General features: G+C 32.5%; 3 protein-coding genes across 5 annotated transcripts in view; 2 read left to right on the forward strand and 1 right to left on the reverse strand.

The window, feature by feature from the left end:
* LOC116846458 (protein GVQW3-like) overlaps window positions 1-102 on the forward strand; it is a 498-nt gene extending 396 nt beyond the window's left edge. The window contains exon 2 of the mRNA XM_032820272.1: window positions 25-102. Coding sequence (XP_032676163.1) covers window positions 25-102 — 78 coding nt within the window. The remainder of the gene's footprint in view (window positions 1-24) is intronic.
* Window positions 1-16,454, reverse strand: part of LOC116846426 (lachesin-like) — a 417,598-nt gene that overhangs the window by 162,902 nt on the left and 238,242 nt on the right. For all 3 annotated transcript variants that reach the window (XM_032820223.1, XM_032820225.1, XM_032820222.1), the window contains exon 4: window positions 1,960-2,118. In XM_032820223.1, coding sequence (XP_032676114.1) covers window positions 1,960-2,118 — 159 coding nt within the window. The remainder of the gene's footprint in view (window positions 1-1,959; window positions 2,119-16,454) is intronic.
* On the forward strand, window positions 217-828 carry LOC116846459. The gene has a single exon (XM_032820273.1). It carries the CDS (start codon window positions 217-219, stop codon window positions 826-828), a length of 612 nt encoding a protein of 203 aa, XP_032676164.1.

Here is a 16,454-nt window from a genome sequence, read left to right on the forward strand (position 1 = left end):
AGGTATAAAAATTTTTTTTTCCAGGTTGGTACAACTGTCCTTAATTATGATGCCAAGTTAGAGTGGAATCTGTCAACCAGTGTGTTTACAACAGCTGGTTAAGTCAGTCGATGTCAGTAGTGCGTGCCGATTTTTACAATGAGTGAAAATATTGAACAAAGAATTTGTCTCAAATTTTGTGTTGCGAACGAAATTTCGTGTGCTGTTGCATTGAAGATGTTGCAGAAGACTTATGGTGATTCAGCACTATCAAAAACCTGTGCATATGAGTGGTACAAAGCCTTCAAGGAGGGTCGAGAAGTCGTCGAAGACTTGCCTCGTTCTGGACGCCTGTCGACAAGTTTGACCGAAGATAACATCGAAAAAGTGAAGGAAATTGTACTCGAAAACCGTTATTTCAGCTTAAGAGAGGTAGCACACGAACTTAACATGTCCCATGAGTCCGTTCGTTCGATTTTGATCGATAATTTGGGTATGAGACGCGTCGCCGCAAGACTCGTTCCAAAAGACCTGAATGCGCCGTCTCACCGAGCTACGATTGTGACTGATTTTCTCGCTAAAAACTCAACAAATGTACTTGAACAACCACCGTATTCACCAGATTTGGCACCGTGTGACTTCTTTCTCTTCCCAAAACTGAAATTGCCGTTCCGGGGTACCCGTTTTGAGTCGATTGAAGCCATGAAACAAAAATCGGCGCGTGAACTGAAGGCCATCCCGGAAAGCGCCTATAAGAAATGTTTCGAAGATTGGAAAAAACGATGGCATACGTGCGTTGCTTCAAATGGAGCCTACTTTGAAGACGACCCAATAAATTTTGATGAATAAATGAAATATGTGTGTTTTATTTAACAATTCCCGGTACTTTCTTGACAGAATGTATGTCCCTTGCTATTTTTAATTCCTATTTATAATATCTTCAAAACTTATATGTGAGATTTTGATAAAAAACTACTATGATATTAAAGATGAATATATAGCCATTATGTACATATTTCAGAATTATTGATCATTTTGTTTTCATAATACTGCGGTGAAAAGTTCATAATTTATAGTAATACTCAGAATATAGTAATATGCAATACTAAATACTATAATATTAAATACATGTATTTAAATACTTATATACCTCTTTTTATTATCTGTACGCTTCTATTAGATGATGCACAAATAAAACATTTATCAGAAAAATAAAAAATAATAGTTTTTTCGTAAACGTAATATTATGTAAAACATACTTTTCTCAATTCTGTTTCAAAACAGTGATATCTGGATAATGAAGTAAATGTGTAAAAACGTAAATTTGTTTGATAAATAGGAAATTAATGAGTTGATAATACGATATAGCTATCCCTTGATAATACGATATAGCTATCTTAATACCAAATTTCTAGACGCTCAATAATTCTGAAATATGTACATAATGGCTATATATTCGTTTTTAATATCATAGTAGTTTTTTATCAAAATCTCACATATAAGTTTTGAAGATATTATAAATAGAAATTAAAAATAGCACACCAACTCCAAGGGACATATATAAAAAGTATTAACTTTATTTGCAAATATCTCAACTCTCGAATGACTAAATATTTTTCTGATTGCACGAACAAGCTTCATCAAATTTTCACGAAATTCGTTTCATGACAAAACTACTTGCTCGATTTTAAATCAATTTTTTCAATTTTATTTCAATTTCAACTATAATATTATGTCGATTTTAATAAAATACAGGAAAAAGTAATAATTTTCTAAAAGAAATATTTTGTAATTTCATTTCCACTGTTCCTCTCGTGATAAATATATAAACAAAGCATACATATGACATATCCCTCTTGAGTCAACCAGACCCGATTCTACTTTCAACTCCTCCTCTTTTATATTTGAAAGCCTTTTATATTCGACACATGATAGATTTGTTAACTATAAAATTTCTATTAGGTCATACCGTGTACATACCGGTTAAAGTTTTGTTGATTGAAATCTTGGAACCGTCGTCTCTCTTCCAACGAATACTAGGCGTTGGACTTCCGGTCGCTTTACAGGTGAGACTCACGTTAGCGCCCTCGCGAACAATCGCGTCCGACGAACTTTGCGAATCGTCGATGTTCGGTGGTACTGTAATGAGAAATGATGTTTTCAGTTCGTTTTTTTAAATTCACAATACTCCGAGCAAAAATTGAATCTAGTAATGACACAGAAAAGTTGGGTCTTACATCATTACTAGCTGGGAATGTAACTTCTCCTAGTGGCTGTACCAGAAAAATTATCTAGTAGCTAGATACAAAAAAAAACTTGTAACTATAATTGGTATAGTTACTAGACAGTTCTGATATCCAATTTCTATTCAGGATTTACCGATGATTTTCTACCTCGTTACTGTGTACTCTTTTTCATCTAGCCATTATCTAATTATGTAATTGGTATAGTTACTAAATAGTCATTCTGACATTCAAAAGACTGAGTAGGAATATTTAGCCAGTCACGAGCTAGTGACTGGCTAGAAAACTTATCTAGTCATTACCATCTAGCTACTAGTCTCGAAATCTGCTCTATTAGATACATTTTTGCTCGTGACTGTTAGTCACATTTAAAACACATTTGATTGTAATTAATTTGATTTGCACATATGTAAAAGTTACTAAAAATTATTACATTAAGTAAAGAAATGTGGAGAATTTGGGATATCTTTTGTATTCACTTTGACATATCCGTTATGCGAGTAACTCATAACTCGCGCATTTTACTTCTACGAGATACAAATTAATTTCCATCTTAAGGATAATTCTGCATTAATTTTCTTTGCGAGGCAACCACTGCCCGTTGAAATGCGCTATCTTTTCTCGTCTAAAAATATATTCTTAATTTTACTGCTTTATAGAAGCATATCGCCTAGTATGTTAGCATACTTCTTTTTAATAAATTATATGCACCAAATTTTACCTCAAATAATGCCTAGTGTTTTATTATTACGTGCTTAAATATTATTTTGCAAGAATGAAGGTTGGCGGGAGAAGTAGCGTAAATTTTTCATTTAGAGTGTGTTGTGTTACGCGAAATAATGAATTAATTTCGACTTGATGAATTAGAGCATTAGCAATGTGTCTTTGTGACATGGTTCTGTAAGCGAAGAGCGCAGAGAAAAAGATTTTTTAAAATATTATTTTTAGTTTTTTTCACGTTTGAAACACATTATTGATAGCCACATTATTGGTCGCGCCATGGCAGTGATATCATCGCGTATCTCACATTTATGCATATTGGCCACGTCGTCGCTGCTCTCGAGTTAAACGGCTAACCGAGAGGCGTATAATTCAATTATATTGCCGTCGTGATAACGGAAAATATTAGTATATAGACATACGTCGTCTGCAACGTTGACGTTGATCAGATCTGGCAGTGCAAGTTGCAAGATCAGCTGACGCGCTTAAAACGATCAAATATCGTACCGCTTTTTAAAATACGACACACGGGCGCAAATTATTCTTTTCCTTCGCATATCAGTTCATCGTTTTGCGATAATAGACAGCTGATAAAAGATACAAAAGTGACATGCATTATCTAGAGCTTTTGATTTTTATGGCATTCATATGAGATTTCATTATCAATTTTGCGTCAAATGATTACGTGCTAACAGATTTTTCAAATCGGTCTACTGCTGGCAGTAAGTAGTGGCTCGATATTAGATTATGGTCAGACAATAACTCGGATTCAATGATGAATTACACAGAGATCTTTACCGAAATTTGTTGAACGAAATATGTGCGAAACTTTATATTTTCTGTAATGATAACTTTCGACTTTTTCTTTATTTTGTTTATCAAATATAAAGGGGAACTAAATGCTCCATATTTCAGAATTTTGAGGTCACAACTAATATTTTTCATACAACTAATTGTTGTGACTGACTGTACAAACATGATAGAGGTAGTCTTTTTCTAAATATTAATGTCTGCTACACAATTCTATTGACCATACATTTTGTTTTATAATAATCAAATTGCAAATATGTGGTAATGCAGCCATCTTGCTCTTATACAGGATTTATTTGCCCAATAATACAGGATACAAAAAGCAGGGACTACATATAAAATACGTATCCTGATTAATAGTTCTGAGTTTCTCATAAAAGATCTCAGTTCTCTTGTCAGTCTTTAATTATAGGCCAACTTTACCTCGTCCGCCCATATAATCGATTTCAATCATTTTATGAATGAAAATTATTTATTATCTGAAACAGTATATCATACACTTGCAAGAAACTTCATTTTAGCTAGTAACACGTCACTTAATTTTATTCATTCACGATGAAAAATACTAATAACTATAAAATTTCGAGAGAATCTTTGCTATTAGTAAGTCAGTTTTTCTATTTTTTTGGCTGTACTAGAACATTACAGGCGCGCGCTTCGCGCGCGCTATTTAGCATCTTATCATTACAATGACCTTTTAAATTATCTTATAAAATTACCTTATTCTTACTCTTATTTTTGCCTAAATAATATGGTTCTCTCCTTGTCTGCCTTTCCTTTTTTCTCTTTCTCCTCCACCCTTATATTCTCTATTCTTATAATTTATATCTCTTCTGAATTCTTATCTTCATCTAATCAACGCGATGGCAGTTATTTGCCTGATAATTTGCGCCTGATAGGCGCAAATGACACGAAGCAAGCTGCAGCCCACATGAAGCGAGAAAACTAATCAGCATCGCGGAAAAGCGGCAACAATTAAATCTTTTACATGCCTTTTTTTAGAGTGGAATATTATTTCGATTTTAATGAAACGTAGGGGAAAATATCTATGTCCTTAAGAGATTACTTCACGATTTTGTATTTATTGTTACGCTAAAATAAGCACATGAGCCACATACTCCTGGGGCCACTTAGATCTAATCTTTCCTACTCTAACATTTTTCATAATGATATGTATCATATCATCAGTGATTAATTTTGGTTAATAAGAATCGTATAAGGATATTGGTAGTGAGTAACTTCTTGTGGGAGAATAATAAATGATAAAAAGTATATCGCACACGCTGAGACTTTTTAATTTTTAAATCCTGAATGTATATGAGACATGACACTGTGAATCTAAGTATATTATTTTTAAATCCATAAGTTCAAATTTTTCAAATTAAAAAATTCGGTTAAAACTTTTCTTACACATTTTTTATGGTTTTAAGTCACATTAAGAAATCACACGTTTAAGAAATTTAACACGTTTAAGAAATTTGACGTAAGTAATTTAATACGTTTAAATTTAATACGTTTAAATGCTTTAAATGACGTAACTTAAAATGGTAAGGAATAAAAAAAGATTCAACTAAAATAATACACTTCGATTCCAGTGTAGTTACATTCTATCGTCGAGAACCGACTCTAAATCCCGCTAATATTTAATCTTAATCTGGCACATTGGAGTCATTTTTTATCCCATCCGATTTTTAATTTAAAATTTTTTGTAAGCTGATAGAATGAGGATTTTCGGTTTACGTGCTAAAAACAACATTATAATTGATGACAGCATGAGATCACAAAGATCTAAAACCATTTTAATTAAATGTCATATAACAAAAAGGTAAAATTATTGTATGTTTATTTATGACTCCAGTTTATCATATAAAGATATAACAAAGTCTAAAATAAACACGTAAAATACAAATGATTTTCATTTTATTTTATTTTATATTATCATCTTCACATTAAATAAAATATATAAAAAAAGTTTTATATAAATAGTTTATTTATTTTTAGCTATACACATTCATACACGATTTCTGTACTATCAAATATTAATCATGAATAAAAAGAAAGAATATTCAAGCATAGCTAATCTTTCCTTGTAACAGTTTTAATAAAATTTATATTATAATAAATTAATATTGCAAAAATTTGAAAATATTAATGATTTTACTCGCCTCTTGGTTGAAAAAATAATGTTCTATAATGTTTAATGTTTTTTCGCATACTGAAATCATTATTACTCTTTGACGAATTGAAATGTATAATATTGGTTTTTTCTTAAAGGTTCAAGTATCGTGATAAGAAAATCCTAAAGTGTTAATTTCTTAAATTTATTTTCGGAAAAGTTACAAATTTTTATGCAAATTAATTTTTTTATCGCGTTTCTCTTTATATACGCAACAAATGAAATAAATATTTGCGAATATTTCTTTATATAATTCTATTCTATAGACTCAAAAACACATTTATAATTTTTTATAGATTTTTATTAGTATTTTTACTTAATTTAAATTAGCGAAAATGAAAACGATCTTAATGTGCCAGATTAAGGTGTTCAAAAGATGTGTCATCGGTGAGCATTAAGTTCGCTTATTCCAATTAAACGTGATGTTGTTTTATATGTGATGTTGCGAAAAATACTGCTTCAGTCAGGAATAGAATACATCATCGACATTGATTATGTTCTGTAATGCGCGTATTTTGTAAATGATACCTATGGTAAATAAGGCGGGTAATAAGGCTTAAAAAATAAAAAACACACTTAACATTGTCTAACGCAATTTATTTACTCACATACATTATACAGGCTCTAACTAGTTTATGTCTGTGCGCGTCTCTGCGCATCATCCCACCAATAACGTGTCTTGTCTTGGAGAGAAAGCACGTGTCTTTCGAATAATAAAATTTCGTCGTAAAAAATCGTAAATATTTTCTAAAATATACGTAAAATAAATAGGTTTTTTATAGAACGGATTATTTACTTCCTGTATTATATAAAACTAATTAAATTTTGCTTATACTTTGTGATAAAAATATTTATAATATATATACTTTTAATATAAATGTAGACCTATACACAAGAGAGATAAGCCTTATTACCTTCACTTCTTTTAACTTGTTTATTTGTAAAAATCTTATTCTTTTTGTCTTTAGCTTTTAAAAGGTTTTTAATTATCACATTTCTAGTTTGTTAAGATATCTCAACTACGAATGCCTTCCAAAAAAAAGCACAATGGTTTGAAGAAAAATTAAGTTGCTGCAGTCTGTACTGTTGAACGAAATATTTTACGTATGTGGCTGCAGAAGAGGATACATGATCCCTCGAAGGACAATAAGAAATCATCTTAAAATTAGTAATCTAAAAAATATTTGAGACATAAATCCATTCTAAGCGAAGAACAAGAGGTTGATCTAATATAAAAAGCTATTAGATTTGCAGAAGACCTGCCAATAACACCACTAATCATGCGTCGACAAGTTTATAAATTTTGTGAGAAAAATAATATTAAACATAATTTTAACACGACAACCAAACTTGCTGGAAAAGATTGATTCAAGATGTTCTTGAAAAGGAATTCTTCTATTGCTAAGAGGAAAGTTCAATTTATGAACCAGCTAGAGCCCAGAAATGGAATAAATTTATTGTGAAAAATCACTTTGTAACATTAAATAAAGTTTATGAAGAGTTTGATTTGAAAAATCATGTAGAATGTATAGACGAGAAAGAATACCGTCCAACCGTTTATCAACTGTCAGTTTTGGTGCAAAAAGAAGTGTAAAACGTGTTCATTTACAGGCGTCAGAATATGCTGAAAACATTACTATTGTAGGATGTGTTAATGCCGTTAGTGCTGATATACAATGTATAACTATTTTGAAGGAAAAAAGGTTGAAGCCAGAGTTGTATAATTTGTCAGCTGGGACATCAGTACAAAGGTCGAACAAAGAATACGTGATTTGTTTATAAAGTTTCTCAATTATTTAACCAAATATAAAACCGCAGAAAAGTGTCTATTCATTTTTGACGGTGCAAGTTGTCATCTAGATTTGTCCATGGTAGCAGCTGACAAACTGGATATAGTTTCATATTGCTTGCCATCAAATACTATACGCAAACTTCAGTTATTGGATAAGCCAGTTTATAGATTCTTTGAGCATTAGGATGCTAAGCTTTTGTTATATTTGGATCAATACTCTGATAGGAAGCTTACTAAACCATGCTTCAACATAATTATATCAAAAGTGTGATCTAAAGATATCACATACGATAATATAACGAGTCATTTTAGTAACTGGACTTTATTCTTTCAACTCAGATACTATTTTGGAAACTATTTTTGCGTATTCGACTCTGATAAAGGTTCCAATGTGTCTGAATGAAGATGTTTCTAATAAGCACGTAAACATGATTTTAGTTTCCAATATGTGTGTTTCGTTAATATATAAAAGAAAAATTGTTCCGTTTAGTACTCAGAGTTTAAACTCATCAAGATCAAATTCACCTGTGCCTTTAACGTCTACAGGAATTGTACGTCCGCAATTCAACGTAACACCAATAAAGACTATTCGACGTAACATTTATCGCATGATTTATTCTTCTGATTCTGATGAAGACAACGACATTCCCCTACCTCAACTTAAAAGACGATCAAGAATTCTATTCCAGCAAATCATGCCAACACCAAATACGAAACGATATCTCAGCGAAAAAAAGCAATTAATATCAGAAGTATAAAGATCACTAAGGTCTCTATTTACTGATATTGAAAAACAAGTAAAACTAGTAGATATTAAGCCGAAAGTAAATGATAAAAAGACAATAGAAGAAACGGGATAGTACTGTCATTGTTGTGGAGAAGACGAAATAGCTAATAAGAGAAAATGCTACCGATAAATGGTATTATGAAGAATGTGTTGGCTATCTATTAATGACATGGATGATTTTAAGTGTCCTGATGGCTGTGATAAGAATTAAAATTTTCTATAAGTATTTTTTAAGTAATTTTTAAAGATATAAGATGTAAGAATTAAATATAAGGATATGATAATTAATAACCTTTTTGTGTACCTTTTTTAAAATTCTGGTTCTTGTGTACAAAAAAGTATTATTATCATTAATAATGTCTAAATTTTCTAATAAAACAAAAAATTTTTTTTATTTATTTTTAAGAAGGAACAATAAGAAAGGAAATAAAGTGGATTTTTTTAGTTATTTCTTATAATTTATTTTTTATTATTTATTTTTGTCATTTGTTTAAATTATATCGATTTATACAATTTACTATAGCCATTTACGTGTAATTGTTGCAAAAAAAATCACAAGCATGAATTATTTTAACTTATTTTCATGCTTTAATAATATTTATATTTTTGCATTTTATTAAACATTGCCCGTCGTCCTCTTATATGGATGCCACATACGAGAAGGTTAAAATTATTTACATAATGACAATTGATTTCAATTTTCAAGTATACATTAATAATAAGCTTATAATGGAAGTTTATTATCATAAGCCTTATTACATTTCTATGATAAAATAAGGCTTATTCATGTTGTTTTTTAAAATAATTATTTTTTTATGTTCTTCTCGATAAAAGTTACTATGTTTGTTTATTTTTGTGTTTATTAGATTTAAAAGAAATGATTTAATAAATATTGTTGATTACATTCATCTTTCATTTTATTCAAAATTTAAATTAGCTAGCCTTATTACCTGCAAGTACCTTAATATATATGATATGATAAAATATATAGATAAATCTGCGCATATGTATGCGTATTACGGAAAGTAGCCATTATTATGCTTCCGCAAGAAGTTATTATTCGCCGTCAACGTCCTTGTTCTTATTAGCCAAAATTAATTCCTGTTGATTGAACATCCGACAGCCTTAATACAGCTTCGACATATATTGCCAATACCTCGTACTATGTAGGAGACCGAGGCTAGATATTTCATATTTCAGAATTTCAAAGTTGCAATTTCTCAAACAACTGATTGTTGTAATTGACTGTATAAACATGATAGAAATAGCTGTCTATTATATGTTATTGCTTGCCACGATACTGATAATCATATAGTTTGTTTTGTAATAACCAAAATACAAACACGTTGCAACATGGCTATCTTGTCCTGGTATCGGGTTTAGTTGTTCAATAGTGCAGAGTAAGATCACATAAAATGTGCATCCTAGTTAGTAGTTTCAGGATTTTTGCGAGAAGTTTTCATAGTTTCAAGTTCTGTCAGCACTTAATTATAGCCGAACTTTATTTTCCGCTCATATTTTCGATTTCAATCATTTTATAAATGAAAATTGCTTTTGTTAAACAATATATCGTACACTTGCAGAAAAACTAACAAATAACATATAACACATAACAACTAACATAAAAACTAACATACAACACATCGCTTAACTTTATTACTCACAATGGAGAATATTAATACAAAATTTCGAGAGGCTTGGAAATTGATTTTCCTACTATCAAATAAGTTTTTTTTTATTTTTGACTGTAATATTATTCCAATTTTAATGAAACTTAGGGGAAAACTTCTGTCCTAAAAGGAGCATTTCAGGATTTTGTGTTTATTGTTTCTCTCGAGATAAATACTACGAGAAACATAAACAATATTCCATTGCGCGAGTATATCTAAGCTTGTTATGTCCCACTTTCCCCAATTTGGCATATCGCTTTTGGGGTCGTTCAGACCTGGTTTCCCCTAATTATACATATGAACATGTGTGTTGACAGGAACATGCGAGGATTATCCGTGCGTGCTACGCGAAATATCGAGGATGGTGTTTGACATTCATATGTTGCTTTTTCGCCGAGATACGATCGTTCGAAGAGTTTCAAATTTTCAAGGTCGGCGTGCGTACCGTCCGCGGTTCTTTGTGTGACCGACAGCACGTGTGTAACATATTGTGTGTAAAGTAGTGGAGTTTTCACACTTTTCACTTCTCCAAGCTATGTTGAGCTTGACTTAAGAGAGTGACGCATAACATTGTTGTGGGATCCAGACCCTTTCAAATAATTCACCACTCGTTGATATTTCCACGTAGAAAAGTCGCAACGACGTGCAATAAATTGCATTTTAAAACTCACATTGCTCCGTTTCCGATGAGTGAACATTTGTATCTCTATATTATCGATATATTTAGCAATATAGTGAAAAACCGTTTGTCTTTTTCTTTAGTTAAAGATAAAGAATGCGGCCAAGCTTAGCCCCATTTTTTGTAAGTTGAAAATGGTCATAATTTTGGTTTTTTTTTTTAAGTTTATTGCGAGTAGATTCCAAATATATAAGTATCGAGATGGCGCTCCATACTGTTTCAGAGAAAAATGGTCCAAAAAAGTTTCACTTGTATTATTTGTATTACTTGTATTATTTGCTTATTTGTATTATTTGCACCAGATGAGGAGACGGTGGAGACGGGCATATATGGACAGCAGGTCTTAAAGGATAACAATCTTTGACTTTGGGAGACTGACAGCTGTACCATTTGGTACAGTAACATTGTTTCTCTCTGTAGTCGCCGTGCGCTCGGGATCGCGCCAGAGATGTCGCTTCCGAACGGCATCTCTGAGCGTTATCTAGAGAGAGGAGAGTGTCGCGAAGCGTCAGGTAGCTCAGTGGTTTAGAGCAGCGAAAGACCCGGGTTTGAGTCCCAGCCTAACAAAACCGCACTCTCGATATTTTTCTCTTTCTGGAACGAAAAAGATACGCAGATCTCGAACGCATGGCGTTCCCGTCGCCATCTAGTACGTCCTCCTGCTTCTATGGTTCACTCCTGAGAGATGGAGCCACAGGTCAATGCATATAAAAATGAACAAAAAATGAGAAAAATAAGATATTTTATTGATCATTGTTAATTCTTATAGTAATATCGCAGATGTTTTCGTTCGGAATTACAAAACCATGGTTATGACTATAGCTAAGATACCCTTTTTCTTTGAAACGGTATAGAGTGCCACGTTGACACTTATATATTTCGAATCTGCTCGCAATAAGCTTTCAGAAAGTACTAAAATTATGACCATTTTCAAACTTAAAAAAATGGAGCTAAATGCCTATGGCGGTTTGGCCGTATTCCTTGAGATTGGAGATGCGATTTTAAATTTCGAAAAAGAGTAAAACACAGATTAGACTAAATAGATAACATGATATTTTCTGTTTATCATAATACAGGCTATCCGGTAATTCACAGAGGAGCCATAGTCTACAAGTAGGTTAGGTCAAACTGAATAGAAAATTCCTCTACTATTTTGCGTACAACCACGTAAAATTTTAAGTTATTAATCAAAAAGGATTCGTCAATTATCACGCGCTATACAGTACGTGATAGCATCGTATGCCGTTTTATACTTGTATATTAGGTCAAACTGAACAAAAAAGTCTTTTATCATTTTCCAAATGACCACGTACATGTTTAGATATTAATTAGAGAAGTTTGGTGTACAGTTGTACGCGATAATGTATCAATCTTTTACATTAATAACTAATTAATAAACATCTACGTAGTCATTTGAAAATAGTAAAGGACATTTTTGTTCAATTATTTGTTCAGTTTGATCTAATATACAAGTAACTAGCGATAAACATCGTCATCATAGTATCGTCTACCGTATGGCGTGTAATTATTCACGAATGTTTTTGGATTAACTTAATTAATAACTTAAAATTTTACATGGTTGCTCGCAAAATGGTAGAATAATTTTTTGTTCAGTTTGATCTAATCTATCTGTATACCACAACTTTTTTCTTTTTCGTAAATTATCGGACACCCTGTATATGACAGTAAATTATATTTTACCATTTATAAAGGCTGTTACAACTTATGCTGTTGTTTATTATTATTCGATCGCGCGAGTATACGTAGGCTTGTTATGTCCCACTTTCTCCAACTTGGCATATCGCCTTTAGTGCGAATATCTAATCTATTAATTAGTCACCCGCAAATTGGTAGTGAAAATATCTTGCTTCGTCCAAACGTTTATTGCTACAGCACTGCATGAATTATTTGTCATACATTTTGCACGTGTAATTGAATCCTCCGTTTAATTTGTTTCAACCGTGATATCGGAGAATAAATTTACCGCAATTATATCGATTATATCAATTTCTAAAACAAAAGTATTGCCTATTAATGGTATGCGATAATCAATTATTAACTTATTATAACGCATCATTAAATTAATTATAACGTGTTGCATTATTGTTTTCTTCCCCCAATAGATTAAAACGGTATTCTCTGATATAAGACCGAGTTCGAAGAAATCTAGTATAAGGTTTAGACTCTAAATTTCAGAGACTGAAAATAGAAAATCTTAAAGAAAAGTAAAAAAGAAGTTCGTTTTCATTGCGATTCAGAATGTCAGTAATCATAGTACGCAAAAAGAAAAAGAGAATATATTGTTTCTTTTTTGTTTTAGGCAAATATGAAGCTCGCTTAAGTACATGTGGATAAACTGTACGCACTGAAACAGCAGTGACCACTTTGAACGGTTCGTTTAGTAACACGCAGGGCGTGTGAAGAGAACCGCTCTACATATTCATTTCGAGTATAAACTCCGCTGCGTATCCAGTTTCTCCGCACCATTTACGCCGTTCCATTTCGCACACTCGATACTTAAGGCCGTGTTTTATTTCTCATACTATCACACCAGTGTTATCATATCAACTGCGAGTGTTGCGAAATTCACTTTGCGCTGTGCAACTAACGTTGTTGTAACGGTCGAGTCGGTAAAAGGAAACAATAATATGTTTCTTCAGTGACATTTTTCAGTGATTATATCTTTTGTTTTCTGCAAAAGAAAGAAAAGATTCATTCCGCAGCGCCACTGAAGCGACGAAAAATGATTAGCTTCTCGGCGATTCACTCGGCCAACGGCATAAATTGCTCCGGCCGATCTTACGCCGGATTCAACGAGAAGAAAATCCGCCTTTTTGTCCGTCAACAGCCGGGCGGTCGGTGCGCGTACAAGGGAACGCGGCCAATCCTATGAATTACCGCAGGTGTCCGCCGATATCCTGCATTAATGCTAATGCGGGGTGTTACCGAATTGTTGAACAAGGGCAGATTGAACGGCGCGGAGGCGGCCCTCACTCTCTCGCCATCCTGCACGCCGTTATACTGCAGCCGCGTAACGGTCTGTTGATGCATTATTCAAGCGCAAACGCCACCCCTGCCGCGCGTGTTGCCGCGCTGTTGTTGTGCGTTAACTTGTCCTAAACTCCCGGCAACACTACGACGTTCGAGAGACGTCGGAGGAGCTTCGCTCACCGATGCTCAACCAGTCGGCGATGCTCGGGGGTTAAACCAAACGCGGTAACCGCATCCCGATATTCTTACAGCGTCGCGCAAAAATATACATTATCGCGTGTACCGCGCGCGTGCAGTATCGAGGTGTCCAAATATTAACAATTCTAAGAAGGGTGGCCCGTTTGTTCGTCACGTCGGGCTCAGTTTTCTCATTTCCTTCACGGTCAAAGGAAAATATCGTCCCTTTTGGCGAAGGCACGAAAGTAGCCTGTCGATTTTTCCACTTTTCTCTCAAGAGGTGTCAAATTTGAAACGAAATGCTATTTCAACACAGCACCGTACACAGTTACTCGACAATAAAATCGATAACCACGGAACTTTAAAGAGGAACTCGAGGATTGTAGAGCGATTTCATTCGACGACAGAGGAGAATGTAAGTGTCATTCTGAGAAAAACTCAATTTGCTACTCGTAACTGTAATCATAAAGTGAGAGAGAATTATAATCAAGAGAACTTCTGTAGCAAATGTTATGATACTGTTAGTGATAATAACTTTACATGTATTATTGCTAATGTTACTTGCTTTGTTAGAACAATAAGAAGGTACACTAAAAAAGATATTTTGTTGGTTCAGATAGAATTCTAAATGTCACAATTAAAATTTATCACTGCTTTTTGCTAGAAAATTTCTTGTGGTACGTACAATTTACAGCAGCAATATCTGTTAGCAAATTTAGATGGGTATGAAGATTATACAAGTATAAAACATAAATAACAACAAAAAATGCTCTTTTGTAAGTTTTTTTTTCATCTGTTGTTTACTACTCAGACGAAAGCATTCGCATAATTATGATTGAACTTCATTCAGCAGTTCGTTTGATCATATAATTTTGTCTTTCGTTGCGCTCTTTTTTGTCTACAGTTAATTTTTATAAGAAGTGTGACTGGCTTTAATTAGGATGAGCGTCACACAGAGATTTTCTCGTCAGATTTCACAAATGATTCAGATACAAATTATGTTTATGTCATCTATCTATTTTGATTAAATACAAAACATATGCAATATCGCAGTGTTTGCTAGTTTATCCATCTTAGCTAACCTGGAATTTAGATAATTCTCACTATGAATGTAAGACCGTGTTTTTTAAAAAATATATAGAGTATTTGACGGTAAATATGGCAAAACGCTCGTGTGCACATATAGATTAAATCAAACTGAGCATAAAATTCCTTTACTATTTTGCGATCAATCAAATTCTAAGTCATTAATTAACACTTTAAGATCCAGGGCACATGATTATGTATATTTATTTTGAGGCTTCCATAAATTTTTTATATTAGCAAAATAATGATTTCGTCGATATAATACTACTGGTCAATCTTAAATTATATGCTTTGTTCAATTTGCAAAATAGTGATTTTCTCGCGGAAGAAATCAATATAGCAGTCGTATACATAGCGGAATCGTTGACGCTCGAAATTGTGTCAAAAAATTTTTTGTGGAAAAAAGTAGGCAAATTTTACTTTTTCAATTTGTTGTCAATGTAATTTTAAAATGCAAAATTAGCATTTTTATATTCATCATTATAGTTATTATTATTATGTTCGTTACTGTTATATTTTATGTTGTGAGATTTTTTAAATTCTATGCTATTAAATTGTGTGTTGCGACATATGTGCAAACATAAATGTACATAAACATGTACATTCAAAAACTCGTATCTTTCGATGGTCAATTTTGATCGAATCACAAAATTCTTCATCAAGATCGTCTTATAAGACTATTTTATAAAGAAAAAAATTTTACTCGGACAGGATCAACACTTAAGTCTTAAAGAGTTAAAGAAGATTGGCGAATGATCGTGCATGATACGGTGTTGGGTATAATGGTGGATACGACTTCCGCTTGTACATTAGGTAAAATGGAACAAAAAAGTTCTCTACAATTTTGCAAATAATTCGCGCAACCATTCGTTCATTCTCTTCAATTAACCCCTTAAATGGTGTGCCCGGAAAACAAGTTTCGTACCATATATATTAAATTCTTTTCTATTTACATGAACTATTGTATTTTTTTAACTCATAGCAAATACAAACCCGATTAGTTTTGTATTCCAATTTTAAACATTTCTCAGGAAAATAATAATAAAGAGAAAAGAAATTTAGATATACTTGCTTAAAAAAAATCTACTCTCTTTCGGGAACCGCAGTTATTTAAAATCATCACTGAAGAAGCACTTAACTCAAAATTTTACGTACTTGTAAAATAGTAGAAGAGAATTTTGTGTTTAGTTTAGTCTAATCTACATGCATACAAGTATACAAGCATACATGTATCTACATGTATTCAAGCATTTTTCAACCTGTTTTCAGACACCCTGTAATTGGCATCGAAAATAACTATATATACATATATAATTTAATTAAATAAATTTAAATTAACTAAAA

The sequence above is a fragment of the Odontomachus brunneus genome, unplaced genomic scaffold (genome assembly GCF_010583005.1).
Source record: "Odontomachus brunneus isolate Ranch 3 - 2012 unplaced genomic scaffold, Obru_v1 Obru_scaffold_064, whole genome shotgun sequence".
NCBI lineage: Eukaryota > Metazoa > Arthropoda > Insecta > Hymenoptera > Formicidae > Odontomachus > Odontomachus brunneus.